We start from the raw sequence: 19,092 nt of genomic DNA, 5'->3' as shown, positions 1-19,092 counted from the left end.
CCGGCTGCTATCCCAGCTGATCTCTCTGCTGCTTCCTACTAGCTATCTGCTTTACATTTGATAGTGTATATATGTAAATGCCACTCTCTCACTTCCTCTCAGCTTACCCTTCCCCCTCCCCGTGTCCTCAAGTCCATTCACTACGTCTGCGTATTTATTCCTGTCCTGCCCCTAGGTTCTTCAGAACCTTTTTTTTTTTTTTGATTCCATATATATGTGTTAACATACAGTATTTGTTTTTCTCTTTCTGACTTACTTCACTCTGCATGAGAGATTCTAGGTCCAGCCACCTGATTACAAATAAATCAATTTCGTTTCTTCTTATGGCTGAGTAATATTCCATTGTATATGTGTAACATTTCTTTTTTTTTTTTTTTTTTGTGGTATGCGGGCCTCTCACTGTTGTGGTCTCTCGCGTTGCGAAGCACAGGCTCCGGACGCACAGGCTCAGCGGCCACGGCTCACGGGCCCAGCCGCTCTGCAGCGTGTGGGATCCTCCTGGACCAGGGCATGAACCCATGTCCCCTGCATCGGCAGGTGGACTCTCAACCACTGCGCCACCAGGGAAGCCCCATGTGTCTTTTTGAATTATGGTTTTCTCAGGATATATGCCCAGTAGTGGGATTGCTGGGTCATATGGTAGTTCTATTTTTAGTTTTTTAAGGGACCTCCATACTGTTCTCCATAGTGGCTGTATCAATTTACATTCCCACCAACAGTGCAAGAGGGTTCCCTTTTCTCCACACCTTCTCCAGCATTTATTGTTTGTAGATTTTTTGACGATGGCCATTCTGACTGGTGTGAGGTGATACCTCATCGTAGTTTTGAACTGCATTTCTTTAATGATTAGTGATGTTGAGCATCCTTTCATGTGTTTGTTGGCAATCTGTATATATTCTTTGGAGAAATGTCTGTTTAGGTCTTCTGCCCATTTTTGGATTGGATTGTTTGTTTTTTTGATATTGAACTGCATGAGCTGCTTGTATATTTTGGAGATTAATCCTTTGTCAGTTGCTTCATTTGCAAATATTTTCTCCCATTCTGAGGGTAGTCTTTTTGTCTTGTTTATAGTTTCCTTTGCTGTGCCAAAGTTTTTAAGTTTCATTAGGTCCCATTTGTTTATTTTTGTTTTTATTTCCATTTTTCTAGGAGGTGGGTGAAAAAGGATCTTGCTGCGATGTACGTCACAGAGTGTTCTGCCTATGTTTTGCTCTAAGAGTTTGATAGTGTCTGGCCTTACATTTAGGTCTTTAATCCATTTTGAGTTTTTGTTTATGGTGTTAGGGAATGTTCTAATTTCATTCTTTTACATGTATCTGTCCAGTTTTCCCAGCACTGCTAACTGAAGAGGCTGTCTTTTCTCCATTGTATATTCTTGCCTCCTCTATCAAAGATAAGGTGACCATATGTGCGTGGGTTACTCTCTGGGCTTTCTATCCTGTTGCATTGATCTACATTTCTGTTTTTGTGCCAGTACCATACTGTCTCGATTACTGTAGCTTTGTATTTTATAGTCTGAAGTCAGGGAGCATGATTCCTCCAGCTCAGTTTTTCTTTCTCAAGGTTGCTTTTGGCTGTTCAGGGTCTTTTGTGTTTACATACAAATTGTGAATTTTTTTTGTTCTAGTTCTGTGAAAAATGCCATTGGTAGTTTGATAGGGATTGCATGGAATCTGTAGATTGTTTTGGGTAGGATAGTCATTTTCACTATGTTGACTCTTCCAATCCAAGAACATGGTATATCTCTCCATCTGTATCATCTTTAATTTCTTTCATCAGTGTCTTATAATTTTCCACATACAGGTCTTTTATCTCCTTAGGAAGGTTTATTCCTAGGTATTTTATTCTTTTTGTTGCAGTGGTAAATGGGAGTGTTTCCTTAATTTCTCTTTCAGATATTTCATCTTAGCATATAGGAATGCAAGAGATTCCTGTGCATTAATTTGTATCCTGCTACTTTACCAAATTCATTGATTAGCTCTAGTAGTTTTCTGGTAGCATCTTTAGGATTCTCTATGTATAGTTTCATATAATCTGCAAACAGTGACAGTTTTACTTCTTCTTTTCTGACTTGGAGTCCTTTTATTTCTTTTTCTTCTCTGATTGCTGTGGCTAAAACTTCCAAAACTATGTTGAATAATAGTGGTGAGAGTGGGCAACCTTGGCTTGCTCTTGATCTTAGTGGAAATGGTTTCGGTTTTTCACGATTGAGAATGATGTTGGCTGTGGGTTTCTCATATATGGCCTTTATTATGTTGAGGTAAGTTCCCCCTATGCCTACTTTCTGGAGGGTTTTTGTCATAAATGGGTGTTGAATTTTGTTGAAAGCTTTTTCTCCATCTATTGAGATGATCATATGGTTTTTCTCCTTCAGTTTGTTAATATGGTGTATCACATTGATTGATTTGTGTAAATTGAAGAATCCTTGCATTCCTGGGGTAAACCCTACTTGATCATGGTATATGATCCTTTTAATGTGCTGTTGGATTCTGTTTGCTACAATTTTGTTCATGATTTTTGCATCTGTGTTCATCAGTGATATTGGCCTGTAGTTTTCTTTCTTTGTAACATCTTTGTCTGGTTTTGGTATCAGGGTGATGGTGGCCATGTAGAATGAGTTTGGGAGTGTTCCTCCCTCTGCTATATTTTGGAAGAGTTTGAGAAGGATAGGTGTTAGCTCTTCTCTAAATGTTTGATAGATTTTGCCTGTGAAGCCATCTAGTCCTGAGTTTTTGTTTGTTGGAAGATTTCTAATCACAGTTTCAATTTCAGTGCTTGTGATTGGTCTGTTCATATTTTCTATTTCTTCCTGGTTCGGCCTTGGAAGGTTGTGCTTTTCTAAGAATTTGTCCATTTCTTCCAGGTTGTCCATTTTATTGGCATATAGTTGCTTGTAGTAATCTCTCATGATCCTTTGTAGTTCTGCAGTGTCAGTTGTTACTTCTCCTTTTCATTTCTAATTCAGTTGATTTGAATCCTCCCGGTTTTTCTTGATGAGTCTGGCTAATGGTTTATCAATTTTGTTTAACACCTCAAAGAAACGGCTTTTAGTTTTATTGATCTTTGCTATTGTTTTCTTCATTTCTTTTTCATTTATTTCTTTTTTTTTAAAGTAATTTTAATTAATTAATTTATTTTTGGCTGCGTTGGGTCTTCGTTGCTGCGCAAAGGCTTTCTCTAGTTGGGGCGAGCTTGGGGTATTCTTCTTTGCAGTGCGTGGGCTTCTCATTGCGGTGGCTTCTCTTGCTGTGGAGCACGGGCTCTAGGCACGTGGCCTTCAGTAGTTGTGGCATGCAAGCTCTAGAGCACAGGCTCAGTAGTTGTGGTGCCTGGGCTTAGTTGCTTCATAGCATGTGGTATCTTCCTGGACCAGGGCTCGAACCCACGTCCCCTGCATTGGCAGGCAGATTCTTAACCACTGCGCCACCAGGGAAGCCCCTATTTATTTATTTCTCATCTGATTTTTATGATTTCTTTCCTTCTGCTAAATTTGGGGGGGGTTTTGTTCTTCTTTCTCTAATTGTTTTAGGTGTAAGCTGCGGTTGTTTATTTGAGATATTTCTTGTTTCTTGAGGCAGGATTTTATTGCTGTAAACTTCCCTCTTTGAACTGCTTTTGCTGCATCCCACAGGTTTTGGGTTGTAGTGTTTTCATTGTCATTTGTTTCTAGGTATGTTTTGATTTCCTCTTTGATTTCTTCAGTGATCTCTTGGTTATTTAGTAGTGTATTGTTTAGCTTCCATGTGTTTGTATTTTTAAAAGTTTTTTTCCTGTAATTGATATCTAGTCTCATAGTGTTGTGGTCAGAAAAGATACTTGATACAATTTCAATTTTCTTAAATTTACCAAGGCTTGATTTCTGACCCAAGATATGATCTATCCTGCAGAATGTTCCATGAGCAGTTGAGAAGAAAGTGTATTCTGTTGTTTTTGGATGGAATGTCCTATAAATATCAATTAAGTCCATTTGGTTTAATGTATCATTTAAAGCTTGTGTTTCCTTGTTTATTTTCATTTTGGATGATCTGTCCATTGGTGAAAGTGGGGTGTTAAAGTCCCCTACTATGATTGTGTTACAGTCGATTTCCCCTGTTATGGTTGTTAGCTTTGCCTTATGTATTTAGGTGCTCCTATGTTGGGTGCATAAATATTACAATTGTTATACCTTCTTCTTAGACTGATCCCTTGATAATTATGTAGTGTCCTTCTTTGTCTCTTGTAATAGTCTTTGTTTTAAAGTCTATTTTTTCTGATATGACAATTGTTACTCCAGCTTTCTTCTGATTTCCATTTGCATGGGATATCTTTTTCCATCCCTTCACTTTCATTCTGTATGTGTCCCTAGGTCTGAAGTGGGTCTCTTGTAGTCAGCATATATATGGGTCTTGTTTTTCTATCCATTCAGCCTGTCTGTGTCTTTTGGTTGCAGCACTTAATCCATTTACATTTAAGGTAATTACTGATGTGTATGTTCCTATTACCGTTTTCTTAATTGTTTTGGGTTTGCTTTTGTAAGTCTTTTCCTTCTCTTGTATTTCCAGCCTAGAGAAGTTCCTTTAGCATTTGTTGTAAAGCTGGTTTCGTGGTGCTGAATTCTGTTAGTTTTTTCTTGTCTGTAAAGGTTTTAACTTCTCCGTCGAATCTGAATGAGATCCTTGCTGGGTATAGTAATCTTGGTTGTAGGTTTTCCTCTTTCATCACTTTAAATATATTCTGCCACTCCCTTCTGGCTTGCAGAGTTTCTTCTGAAAGATTAGCTGTTAATCTTATGGGGATTCCTTTGTAAGTTATTTGTTGCTTTTCCCTTGCTGCTTTTAATTTTTATTCTTTGTATGTTTTTTGATAGTTTGATTAATAAGTGTCTTGTCATGCTTCTCCTTGGATTTATCCTGTATGGGACTCTCTGTGCTTCCTGGACTTGATTGACTGTTTCCTTTCCCATGTTAGGGAAGTTTTCAACTATAATTTCTTCAAATATTTTCTCAGTCCCTTTCTTTTTCTCTTCTTCCTCTGGAAGCCCCTATAATTCTAATGTTGGTGCATTTAATGTTGTCCCAGAGGTCTCTGAGACTGTCCTCAATTCTTTTCATTCTTTTTTCTTTATTCTGCTCTGTGGTAGTTATTTACACTATTTTATCTTCTAGCTCACTTATCCGATCTTCTGCTTCAGTTATTCTGCTATTGATTCCTTCTAGAGAAGTTTTAATTTCATGTATTGTGTTGCTCATCATTGTTTGTATGCTCTTTAGTTCTTCTAGGTCCTTGTTAAATGTTTCTTGTGTTTTCTTCATTCTGCTTCCAAGATTTTGTATGATCTTTAGTATGATTACTCTGAATTCTTTTTCAGGTAGACTGCCTATTTCCTCTTCATTTGTTTGGTCTGGTGGGCTTTTACTTTGTTCCTTCATCTGCTGTGTATTTCTCTGTCTTCTCATTTTTCTTAACTTACTGTGTTTGTTGTCTCCTTTTTGCAGTCTGCAGGTTCATAGTTCTCGCTGTTTTTGGTGTGTCCCCAGTAGGTAAGGTTGGTTCTGTGGGTTGTGTAGCCTTCCTGGTGGAGGGCACTGGTGCCTGTGTTCTGGTGGATGAGGCTGGATCTTGTCCTTCTGATGGGCAGGACCGCATCTGGTGGTGTGTTTTGGGGTGCCTGTGAACTTAGTATGATTTTAGGTAGCCTTTCTGCTAATGGGTGGGGTTGTGTTCCTGTCTTGCTAGTTGTTCATCATGGGGTGTCCAGCACTGGAGCTTGCTGGTCATTGAGTGGAGCTGGGTCCTAGCACTGAGACAGAGATCTGTGGGACAACTCTTGTCAATTGGTATTATGTGGGGCTGGGAGGTCTCTGGTGTCCAATGTCCTGAACTTGGCTCTCCCACCTCAGAGGCTCAGGCCTGACACCTGGCCGGAGCACCAAGACCCTGTCAGCCACATGGCTTACATGTAAATGGGTTACATTCTCCAATCCAAAGGCACAGGGTCACTGGCCTTCTGCACTCAGCTCAGTCCTCCAGCCAAGCATTGTCTTCTGGGCCTTTTCCATATGGAGAGCCTGCTTTGGATCAAAGTCCAGCTGCATTCCCTAGCATCTAGAAGAAGCAGCTGATGCCCCCATCCTCCCTTATCCCTGCCACAACTTGTCACGATCCTGGAGTGCCTCCATTTGTGAATTTATAATCATTTCAAAATAAAAGTTGATAGTTACTCTTCGGTTGGCAATTTCCCTCCTAAAGTCAGAATTTTGAGGCTTCAACCTGAGCACTTACCTTGACACTTAAGCCTATCCAAAACGTGTTCCTGAGGACAGTTTTGAACTTGCCAAAAAGTGATCTCCAGCCTACCTGTGAGCATGCATGGGAGGTTTAAAAGAATTGGAGTTATCTAATCAGGCCAGTGAAATCAGGATTGAGACTCTATTTCAGTGATAAAATGATGTATCCTACAGAGTAAGGTGACCAGAAGTTTGACACGTCCACTGAGAAAGGAACAAAAGGAGAAGTGAAATGGACTGAATCTGCAGGATTCCCTTTCAGTCAATAATACAGAAGGCCTGTCTTTCACTCACTCAACAGGGACTACAGTCTTCCACTGTTTGCAATCCAACTACCTTAGAATCCTACTTCTGGTTTGGTTTTATCAATTTGACAATTGATATTCAAGGGGACTAGGCTAAGGGACCACATAGTCATTGATGTGTCCAGATTCTCTGAGATTGACCATTGTATTAAAGCCACATCATCAAATAGCTACAAACCTACCCTATGTAATTATATATCCCTGTATGAAGATCTTCACAGCATTGAAAGTTAATATTATACACTTCATTTTTTCCACATTTAATAAAATAATTTACCATATTGCTATGGACTGAATTTTGTCTCTTCAAAATAAATGTGTGGTGGCTATCTCTCCCAGTGTAATGGTATTTGCAGACAGAGCCTTTGGGAGAAAATCAGATTTAGATGAGGGAGATGGTGGGATGCTCATTATAGGATTAGTGACCTTATAAGAAGAGTCAGAGACACCAGGGCTCGCTCTCTCTCTGCCTTGTGAGGACACATTGAGAAGGCAACTATCTGCAAGCCAGGAAGAATGCTCTAACCAGAACCCAACCATCCTGTCACCTTGACCTTGGACTTCCAGACTCCAGAACTGTGAGAAAAATTAATTTCTATTTTTTAAGCCAGTCAGTTTATGATATTTTATTACAGCAGCCTGAGTTGACTAAGACATATGTGGAGAATATTTTTCTATACTCTGAAAAACGTTATCTGTGGTTTATTCATTACATTGTTCAAATTTATATTTTATTGTTTGAAACAATGTCAAGCCTGAAGAAAAGTCATGAGTATAATTAAAAAAAGAAAACAAAAAAACTCTTGTATACCCCTTGCTCTGGAGCCCCATTCAAGTTTTGCTAAATGCGATTGGCTTTAAAAACAAATCCACAAATTCTTTGAAACTCATAAAGGGAAAGTGGGTCCTCTTTTATGACTTTCTTTACATTTCTATTGCACCAATTATATTTTCAAGAAGTTTTGCTTTAACAAAATTAGGAAACATTTAAGTCAGAACTCAGAGAAATAAAATAAGTCACAGAGAAGACTGTCAGTAAGGTGCTCAGAGGAAGCAGCTATTTTCTGACGATGGCATAGTTCATTATTAATACACTTCAAAACCTGCAATCAGTTTTCACCCAGAAATTTGGGGGCCAGAGTGGTACTCATCTTTAACATCTCTAAAAGCTTTATCCTCTGTAAGTTTAAAAAACTAGAGACAGTAACCATGCAGATGTGCTTTTGAAGCATTTCCTCAGGCTCGCTGGGGTGGGAGGAAAGGAGGAGGAGGACTAATTTAAAAAAACAACTAGAAAATTGAGTTGAGTGATTTACTCAAGTCTACAGACTTGAAATGCCACACCGAAGAAAATGAAGCGATTGCACCTCCCTTTCCTCAGCACCTGATCTCATCACATTTCTTCAGGTGCCGTTCAGACCAAGCAGCTCCATCCTGTTGGTTGAGTGTTACCATGTTCTTAGCATTTGGACAGCCTGGAGGAACAACAGTCCTATGTAATAGAAAGGTTGATTCCAAAGCTCACCCCATCACAATGTCCCAATTTAACAGACGAGAAGAAGGATGTAGAAGACTAACTAATAAAGACAAACCAGAAAATACTGATTTCAACCCAGAAACACAGTGTTTAATTTAAAGGCAGCTCTTTGGAAAACTCTTTCTTCTGTTGTCAAATAAGCATTGGAACCTATCTTTCCAATCATTCAATTAGAACAGAGACAAAGGAATGACACTCTTGGCTTTCAAGCAAACACTAGGGCACAGGGTGGATGCATGATTCGGATTCACTATTCTTTCAAATTGACAGTTTTAATTTCTACTGCCTGATAAAAAAGAGACATCCTTTCTTCTCATACATTGAGCCATTTTCTACTTTTCTCTCAAAGGCAAAACAGAGAGATCTAACTCCAACTAATGGCTTTTAATTTAACATGAAAGTATCCTAGAGGACTAAAGTCTTTCACTTTATAAAGTCAAATGACCTGCACTTTGTTTTCTAAGTTAATATACTACTTGGAATAAAAGTGAAAGTACAAATCGCAGTTGATTGATTCTGCCTGAAAGCACTAAATTTAAGAGTCTTCTGCGTGTAAGGTTCATATATTTTATTTATTGACCTGGTCTCAAAAGATAATTGCATTAAGTAGTATCTCTGACCAATATTAGGGAATACAAAGGAAAATAAAGTTGTCAAGTATGCATATGAGAGCTAAAGTGTAAAACTCCCATATATTCAATGATATAGACAGGGTAAGTTAAGGTCAAATAAGTATATTCAAATTAAAATTTAAGCAAAGTACTACAGAGCAAGTCAAGTAATATCAAGAGTAAAAACGTTAAAAATTGAAAGCATGTGACTGACTGATTGCTGAACATGCCGATGGGGTAATGAGGGCTGGTGGTATTCAGGTAACTACCTGCCACTTTACTTCCACCCTCCTGCACCCTGAAAGTATTTAAATGCATCAAGTACATCCCTGCTATGCTCCAAGTAGAGTAAATTTGAGTATCCGGAGCCACACTAGATCTACAAATAATTTTAGTCATAAGTGATTTTGCCTCAGCTGGATAGACACACTTATTATCTAAATAAATTCAACTACTTCTGCCACCTGGAAAGAGAAGTCCATGTACGAAATACCATTTTTCTTAAAATATAAATTAGAAAGATTCCATTTTAATCCCTATGGATATTGCTTAAATGGAAAATTTCTGTGTCACAAATTTAAAATTCTAGAATCAACCTCACACAGATCTCTTGTCACATGCAACTTTGAAGTCTTGTCAGCACTGCTACTTAATTTACATGAAATACCTTGGAGTCACTGTTTCTTTGTAGTATAGTTTGTTAAATATTTAAGCACTGCTTTAAAGTACATATGAGGTTACTAATCAATCCCAGTGCCCTTAAATTGCATGCTACATTATGCACAATTTCCTCCTCTAAGCATGTGAAATTCTAAATTATATTTGCCATTGATAACTTTATTTTCCTTTATTTTAGAAGTATTGCAGGAAAGAATAAAGCTACTATAAAGTTCCTATGCCGTATTCTGGTAATGGAGTAAGGACCTCACAGGAATTTGAGAATGAGTGTGTATGTGTGTATGTTTGTGTCTTTGTCTGTGGGTCTATCTGGGTTCTTCTGTGAGAAACAGAAGTGTGACTGGATACTGAGGGGGATTTTAATCACATTAAAGTACTCCCCTAGGACTTCCCTGGTGGTGCTGTGGTTGAGAATCCACCTGCCAATGCAGGGGACACGGGTTTGAGCCCTGGTCCGGGAAGATCCCACATGCCGCTGAGCAATTAAGCCCGTATGCCATAACTACTGAGCCTGCAAGCCACAACTACTGAGCCTGCGTGCCACAGCTACTGAAGCCTGCGTGCCTAGAGCCCGTGCTCCACAGCAAGAGAAGTCACCGCAATGAGAGGCCTGTGTGCCACAATGAAGAGTAGCCCCCGCTCACCACAACTAGAGAAAGCCCATGCTCAGCAACAAAGACCCAAGGCAGCCAAAAATAAAGAAATAAATAGATAAATAAATTTATTTAAAAAATAAAAATAAAATAAAGTATTTCCTAACTTAGCATTATTTATGAAAGATGTGGCCCTTGCATACCCGCATCAGGTTAAAAGCCAGGGTTACTTGTTATAGACACTCTCATCATTCCCTCCTGTGTGACACTTCCATCCTTTACAAAAATCTGCCTGGATTCTGTAATTATGAACTCAAAGTTGTATTAGTTTATTATTTAGGACCTTCTGGAGTCATATGATACATAAACATATTGTAAAACTGATTAATTTTTTGAGATAATTGGAAAGTATAGATTAAACAAGAGTATTATGAAAAATAAACTCAAAGCTGTGTGTATATGTTTGAGACAGAGAAAGAAATGGAAAAACAGAGCTAGAGTGAGATATATGTATTTATCCATCTATACATCATACAATATACCATGCATACATCACACACATACAAAGGGGAGAAAGAGAGAAAGAATGAATAATAGGTCAGCAGAGATGACTGCCCTAAGACAGTTAACTGAAAAGCAGAAAATCCTTAGATTTTTTAGGGAACACTTTTTCCTCTGACTTAATAGCCCAATTAACAATTCAAAGGCAACCAGGCTACCAAGAAAAAGAGGAAATACATGTGAGTATCCATCTACCTCCAAGAAAAATTACAAAAACTAGTTATTGGGTCTAATTTTGTGAAGACAGTACTTCACTGCAATAGTTATGAGAAAAATCAAGGTAATATAAAGATCAGAGAAAGTTAGAATTCCATGAGATCATAAAAGCCATCAAGAGCTCCAGAACTACCCTTCACTTATGAATACAAAGTACCCAATGCAAATATCTGAAATGGATGAAATAATTTTTGGTTACGTGTATAATATCCTAAAAGCTATGAGGATTATTTTGGTATCAAAGCTGATAACTTCAGACACTACCAAGGTTTAAAGATTGTTAAATATTAAAATCACATCTGCCCAATCCCTCTGAGTGTGTTTTTACTCTGGTTCCTGATTTTCTCACCAACTAGCAACTCAGACATTAGCATCAAGGGCCCTAAAGTCAATGTCCTTTCTGATTTGTTTGTGCTCTTTGCCAAGGAAAATCCTCATGATTTTTTTAAAATAAATTTATTTTATCTATTTATTTATTTTTGGCTGTGTTGCGTCTTTGTTGCTGCACGCAGGCTTTCTCTAGTTGCAGCGAGCAGGGGCTACTTTTTGTTGTGGTGTGTGGGCTTCTCATTGTGGTGGCTTCTCTTGCTGCGGAGCATGGGCTCTGTGTGCATGGGCTTCCATAGTTGTGGCACGCGGGCTCAGTAGTTGTGGCTCAGGGGCTCTAGGGTGCAGGCTCAGTAGTTGTGGTGCACGGGCTTAGTTGCTCCGCGGCATGTGGGATCTTCCCAGACCCCTAGACCCCTTCCTGTGTCCCCTGCACTGGCAGGTGGATTCTTAACCACTGCACGACCAGGGAAGCTCTCCTCATGATTTTTTAATTAAAAAAATTTTTTTGGCTCCCTGACTGCCAACTCAAGACTTAGGAAGGCCAATGTTTATCCCATGTACATGTTTACTCCTGACCTTTTTAAGGAGTCTTAAGAAAGAAAGAGAAATGAGGCTGATGGGCAGTCCTGGGAACCAGCCCAAGCACTAACCCAATGGTGCAGGCTCCAGCTACTCATCAGAAAACTCACGAAAGAAAGAAAGGAGGCCCTCGGGGACAATAAGGATGGTGGTGGTAGATTGTGAGCCAGACCAGAGATGCCCGGTGAAGATCCCCATTCTACAATCTTTGTTGAATTTCATTGCTATTTAATAGTGTATCTTTCTTGAAATCCACGCAGACCCTGGTGTCTGGGATATTGGCAATATCAATATTATCTTTATTAATAAAAACAAAAAGCTAACCTTTACAATGTCTTCATTATGTGCCCAAAACATTCTAAAAACACACATGCACACACAGGCATGTGCGCACTATCATTTCAATCATTTAGATGAAGGAAAATAGACGGCATAGATTTACTCAAATTATTGAATGGTGGAGGCAGAATTTAACCCAAACAGCCCAAGAGCTGAGGTCATTTACCATGCAGACTGCTCTCACACGGCCCACAGGCGCTGTTCTACCCAGATATGATAGATATCCCATGAACTGTCCCCAAACTCAAATTTGGGAAATGCTAAGCCAAACATATTTAATTTCTTAATATAGGCCTCTTTGTAAATCAAATTATTCAAAAGCGATTGTACTCAAAATGCTTAAAATAGTATTAATAAAATCCTTCCCCATTCCCAATCGTGCTTTTCACTTTCTGTTATTTTGCTCTTGTTGTTGCTTTTTCATTTCAGTTGGTGGTTGACACTAAGGGCCCTAATATTAGAATAATGACTTTAATAATGTCTCAGTAATAGGTGATTAGCGCTATTTCTTGATTGATATACTTTTGAAGATAATTATGAGCCCTAAAGAACAGGAGTTTAATTTACTTATAACCTTCCCCTTACTTCATTCTGAAGTTGATGTTTTAGTTCCTCTTTTGCATATCTCTTACTGTTGAGTAACACCTCTAACTTGTATTTATCTATTACCTTGAGTAATCTTCAATCATTGTTTGCACCCCACCTTTTCTTCCACGATCCACACTCAGTTTCCTCCACCTAACCCTGCCTGAGACATGCAGCTTTGCTTTTATATCGTTAAGGCTAATATTTATAGTGTCTTCTGCAACCACGACCAGAGCTTTCTGTTTATGACTACTGGAAAATCAAATGATGTGATATCACGATATTATGCAAGACTCAATTTCAGGCGTGGGGACCATAGATATAAAAAAGTAGTTTCTTGTTCAGTTGCGTATTCTTTCAAGAAGTAAACAATGTTCCAAGACCTCCATCTACAGTACCTGTAACTTTCAGCTTTTCAGCCCCAATGGTAATCCCATCTTCATCTGCAGAAAACAGCACCCTGCCATCTTCACTTGCTCTCACTTCAAATCTTTTACACTGAGCTTCCACAGCATCAGCTCCTATGGTCAGAGGAAAGGTTTAAAAATGAATCTGGTATCCAGGAAACCATTAACATGTATTTTTTTTTAAAAAAGAAGAGAAATATATATATTATTTAATCTCTACAGTATGTTTTATACCTAAATTAATATTTTAAAATTACCATCCTTTTCAGGAGGCTATCTAATTTGGTAAGGTATTGCTGGGCTAGGTGGGTTGGGTACACATCTGACCTCTAAATCCTGACATAGTCCTGACAAGGTCTGTGTGGGTTTAGCCAGTTAGAAAATCTCTGCATATACACAAGGGAGACGATGTCTGCTTTGTTCTTGGTGGCAGCCTGAAGACTTGGCATTTTACCTGGCATGTGCTGGATGCTTCATAAGGACTTGTGGACTGAAGGATTCTCGTGTTTTCTCCCTGCAAGTAGACAATAGTGCCCACACTTGCTACATCACAAGGTACTTATAAAGCATTATTCAGTTGTGAACCTTTAGTTACTCTACACTTCATAGATTTAATACTGCAATTTGTTCACTCTTTATTACTACTGAATGTGAATCCATTTTAGATTCAATATCGCAAATGTATATCTATATATACATACATAACATATATATTTAGTGTTCTCCAATGTATCTTCTAATCAATAATTTTCTTTATTAAAATACTTTAAAGAACTACAATTACATCATGCAATTGAAATCTATTTTCAATTTATTGGACAATTTTGCACATTGATTCATCCACAATCCACAAAGCCAGCTCCCATATGTGGAAAACATAATTAATTTGAGAGTGAGCAGGGCTTCAGCAAGATGATCAAACGGGTCAGGGGCTGAGGAACTGCTATTTCCATAACAGTGATTTCTTTCTTTTGGCGTAATGCATTTGGCATATGGATCTGTGTCTGCCCCTCCTGTTGAGATCTGGAACATCCCTCTGCTGCTATCTACATCAGAAACTCCTGGCAAGTACAATGTGGTCCACTCAGGGACCTGGGCATAGCACCCTTTGTGCATATTTCTTTTCATTTCTCTCTACATATGCTATGGACTGAATATTTGTGTATGCCCTAAATTCATATGTTGAAATCCTAATTCATAATGTGATGGTGTTAGGATATGGGGTCTTTGGAAGGTGATTAGGTCATGAGAATGGAGCCCTCCTGAATGGGATTGGTGCCCTTATAAAAAGACACAAATAAGTTTGCTTTCTCTCTCTATGCAGTCTATGGAGTGAGGACACAGGGAGAAGCTGGCTGTCTGTAAGCCAGGAAGCAGCCTCTCACCAGACACTGGATTTGCTGACACCTTGATCTTGGACTTCCAGCCTCCACAACTGTGAGAAATAAAAATCTGTTTTTCAGCCACCCAGTCTATGGTATTTTGTTATAGCAATCCAAATGGAGTAAGACAATGTACTACCATTTTTTGTTAGCTATATGACCCCCAGGAATTCAAAACAGGAGATTATATTTGTATTCCAAAACGCCCTCTAAATTTAAAACTGTGTCTAGTTTCTAGTAGGCTTTTAGTAGGAGAATGTTGTAGAGGTGAATGAGTGCAAGACTTAACTTTCTTCCCATTTCCTTAGTCCTCAACCCCACCTCAGCCCTACTCTCAACCCTAGTCCATGGGTTTTAGTACTTACACTTCAGTAACTTACACCTCCCCATCATCATAGCTCCTGAGGAGTACTTAATAAGAGGAAGACATTATTCCAAACTGGTAATATGTGGGATAATTTCTCTGAAAACAAGAAATTTTTCTTATATTCTGAAACTACATATATGTTTTCAGGTCCACAAAGAAAATGTGAAAACCTCCAATAAGAACAATGCTAAATACTTAAAAACTGGTGTTAACCATGCAAGCTATCAAGTTCAAAACAGCATAAATTGTATTTTAAAGTCTGTTGTTTTAAGCAAATAACTTTCCTTCTGGGATTTAATGGTAATATTGGAGAAACCATGGAAGACCTATCATTCCTGGTCACAGTCATTGCATTTGATCTTGCAAACATTATTTCAGCAGCCTGTGTTCAGTTGATTTTGTTTCCTTCTCATCATGGCCTAACTTTCCTGTATTGAGCTTTTAATCTTTGAACCATAATAACTCAAATAGATGATGTTCAAAAAGCCATGTTTGAGGCCACATGTGTTGATAAAAGTGATTTCTGAGTTTTGAGGCTTCTGTGTTTCAATCTATCTTCAGGGAACTGAGGCATACCTTAAATATGAACTGCCAAAAAGATATTACAGATACTATACATGTAAAACTTAACATGTACACTACCTTGCTTCCTTCAAATATATTTAATTATTGGGTGAATTGATCCACAAAATATAGCTCTGACTTTAATGGCATTGAAGTATACAGATCTCTGTGCTTACAGATACATACATACATACACACTACATACACACACACAGCAGCAAGACTTTTCTTGGCATAATACTTAGTATTGTTATATGGGAGACAATTTATTAACATAAAAATGCTATATTATAAGTCACAGAAACTATTAGAAATATAAGTTAAGTGTCTGGATGTGGCAAAGTAAGCTGAAATCTTAATTCATTGCATTTAAATAAGCAAAAGAAAATAAGCAGATTAGAAAACATTTATGCACCTGGAATAGAAGAGATGCATCTAGGCCATAAATAAATGGATAAAGACTCATCCAATTGAAAAATAGATATATAAATTAACACAGCAGACTACACTCTATTCAACGTATTAGTATAAGTACAGAAGGCAAAATTGCAAGCAATTAGCAGTGCATTGATAATAAGTAAATATTTTAAGTCAGAAAATAATTTTGAATGTATTGTGCTTCTGTATATTACCTTTCTGCAAATGGAAAGCACTTAATATATGTAATTGGACATATATTGCATTGTTGTGAATATTTATGTTTAAAATAAATATATTAGGCTATATATATGGAACTGAATTTATTATATCCTAACGTGCTTTGTGTTGTCTTATGCTGTGTTTCAGGTTTCAAGTTAGCATCTCATATTCTCTAGGCTAGATCACCTTAGAAGCCAGTTGTTCAGTGGGGCAGTGATGTCCAGTTTAACCTTATCTCAATCAAAGATGCCTCCAGAGTTGCAGGAAAGCAATATGTCTGAATGTCTCTGGATAAAGAGCTCTGATTCCTTAGCAAATAGATCATGGGAGACAAGTTATCCTGGAAGCTCTGTATTTTATTAGTCATCTTAAACACCAAATTGCTAACTAAAGTATCAAGACTAAGTGCTTCTTTCAGAATATCTCTGAGAAGTTCATGTCAGCAACTTCAAAAATCAAAGAACGATTAGGTATAGAGCAAGAAAAGAGGGAGATGGATCCAGACGGCAGAGTAAGAGGATGTGGAGTTCACCTCCCCCCACTAACATATCAAAAATACATCTACATGTGGAAAATTTCTCACTGAAAACTAACTGGAAACTGGCAGAAGGACTCCTTTACAACCAAGGCTGTGAGAAAGGTCCACACATAATTGCGCAGGAAGGGAAGAAAAGCGATCAGTTTGGGACCTGTGCTCCCGGGGAGGAGACTCAGAGGAAAGGGAGAATACAAAGGTGAGCACACTGGGGAGTGAGAGGTGAGAGCCACAGACTGGGTGCCTGGGTCCTGGGGTCCTATGTGGGGAAGACCAGCTGCCTTGGCTGGTTGGAGGACCTCTGGGACAGGCAGGAGGGCTGTGGGAAGGATGGACTCTGATGGTGAGGAGTGTGCTCACTGGCTCGCTCTCGAGGCAGGACTGAGAGGGCAGAGAGAGGACTGCTCTGGAGCTGCTGGGTTTCCCATGACCACCTCCGCGTGTGCCCCACACCGAGCCAGGCAAACACTCTGGCGATGCTGAGCGTATTTTCATGTGCCTGTTGGCCATCTGTATACTGTTGGTGGGAATGTAAACTGGTGCAGCCACTGTGGAAAACAGTATGGAGGTTTCTCAAAAAACTAAAACTAGGACTGCCATATGACCAAGCAATTCCACTACTGGGTATATATCCCAAAACACCAAAAACACTAATTCGAAAAGATACATGCACCCCAAGGTTCATAGCAGCATTACTTACCATTGCCAAAGCATTATGGAACAACTTAAGTGTCCATCAATGGACGATTGGACAAAGAAGATGTGGGATATTACTCAGCCATAAAAAATAATGAAATTCTGCCATTTGCAACAATGTGAATGGACCTAGGAAATATTACGCTTAGTGAAATAAGTCAGACAGAGAAAGACAAATACTGTATGATATCACTTATATGTGGAATCTAAAAAATAAAACAAAGGAATGTATGTAGCAAAACAGAAACAGACTCACAGATATAGAAAGCAAACTAGTGGTTACCAGAGTGGAGAGGGAAATGGGGCAAGATAGACATATGGGATTAAGAGATACAAACTACTATGTATAAAATAGACATGCAACAAGGATATATTATTGTACAGCACAGGGAATCATAGTCATTATCTTGTAACAACTTTCAATTAACTATAATCTGTAAAAATACTGAAACACTATGCTGTACACCTGAAACTAACATCATATTGTAAATTAGCTATACTTCAACTTAAAAAAGAACAAGAAAAGAGAACTGGCAGGAAAAAAAGAAAATATGTAAGCAAAATAATAGGTTTTTTAAAAGGATTGAAGTGTTCAATACATATCCTAACATTTTCTCTAGTCCATTTAATGTTCTGTATAGATTCTTTAAAAGCAAACAAATAAAACAACAACAATGTTAATTTCTTATTTCCCTCAGAGATGGCTCCACTGCCCTTTTTGGAAGGTTCACATTTCTTACAGTCATATTTAGTGTCCAAATGCATGTTTTGCAGACAAGTAGAGAGGCTCCGTTAATTATGTACTGGCTTTGCATTTTCTATGTTAAATCAGTCGAAGACATGAACTGGAAAGTTTTCTTCAATAAAAAGAAAACAAGGCAAAGATCAAAATGGATATGTCTGGTGTGTTTTCCTCAAGCATAGCAGGATGAATCCTTTCTTCCTATATAACTCTAATTTTGTATGTCTGTCAATATTTTCAAGGTCTTAAAGAAGAGCATTATTAAAAGATTAGAAATTCCCACAAGAAAAACAAAAACAAGATTCAATACAGTCAACTAAATTCAGTGTTCTGAAATTGCTGATTTAGAATTATCATGGGTCAGGAAAAAAACCAAATCAAGTTTGAAACAAAGTAAGCTGCTTTCATGAAATATAAGTGTAAATAAGCCTGGGGTTTATTTTATTTTACACGATGTGTGTCATTAAAATCTTGCACGTGGAAAGTGCACTCTGAGTGTACGGGGGACAAGAGGAGAAGCAGCAGCAGAATAAAGGGAAGGTCACCAGGGCCAGGCTGGGAAGCTTGTCTCAGAAGAAGGGCTATTGAGCCTTGGGGAGCTGCAATCCTCATGGCATCTTGCCAGAGATCAGTCTTTGTTTCTTTCCCCCTACCCTCAGGAACTGCCTTCTGTTTTGGAACTGGAGGAGCAGCCATTCTTCCATCAGCAAATAAGGTAGTTATATTAACTCTGAGGCTATATTCACCTTTGTAGCCCTACCTGGGACTCCCTACAGTCCTGTGTCTAGACCGAAGCCTGTGCACAATATTCCTCAATTAAAGTGGGTTTTTAAGTTGAAATGAATTCCATGACTCTCCACCATTTGTTCTTTTGAGCCTTGTGTATCACTTCCTTGCCCATCTATACTATCCCTGCGATCACACACTATTGCTTACCGTCATCCTTTTCTAAAAAGTTATGAAAAACTTATGCATACAATAATTATATAAATAATGTTACCCACCACCCCACTGAATACATATCTACTATTTCCAAAATAGGTGAACCTTTCAGTGTAACCTTTCCTTAATCATATGTCCCTTCGTCCTCAGGGAGCTCCAGATGTCAGCAATGTCCCCAAATGAGTCTTTATCACTCCCATTTTATAACCTTACTACTT

At 38.4% G+C, this 19,092-nt stretch overlaps 1 protein-coding gene across 3 annotated transcripts in view; it reads right to left on the bottom strand.

The window, feature by feature from the left end:
• The window catches only part of SGCZ (sarcoglycan zeta), a 908,802-nt gene that overhangs the window by 29,152 nt on the left and 860,558 nt on the right, over nucleotides 1–19,092 (bottom strand). For 2 of the 3 annotated variants that reach the window (XM_027122721.1, XM_027122722.1), the window contains one exon: nucleotides 12,999–13,121. The exons of the other annotated variant lie outside the window; for it this stretch is intronic. In XM_027122721.1, coding sequence (XP_026978522.1) covers nucleotides 12,999–13,121 — 123 coding nt within the window. The remainder of the gene's footprint in view (nucleotides 1–12,998; nucleotides 13,122–19,092) is intronic. 3 annotated transcript variants of the gene reach the window in all.

The sequence above is a fragment of the Aethalodelphis obliquidens genome, unplaced genomic scaffold, assembly GCF_003676395.1.
Source record: "Aethalodelphis obliquidens isolate GAN/ISIS:26980383/991018 unplaced genomic scaffold, ASM367639v1 scaffold25, whole genome shotgun sequence".
Classification (NCBI taxonomy): domain Eukaryota; kingdom Metazoa; phylum Chordata; class Mammalia; order Artiodactyla; family Delphinidae; genus Aethalodelphis; species Aethalodelphis obliquidens.
The sequence above is the reverse complement of the archived record's forward strand: the minus strand, read 5'-3'. Positions and strand labels throughout refer to the sequence as shown.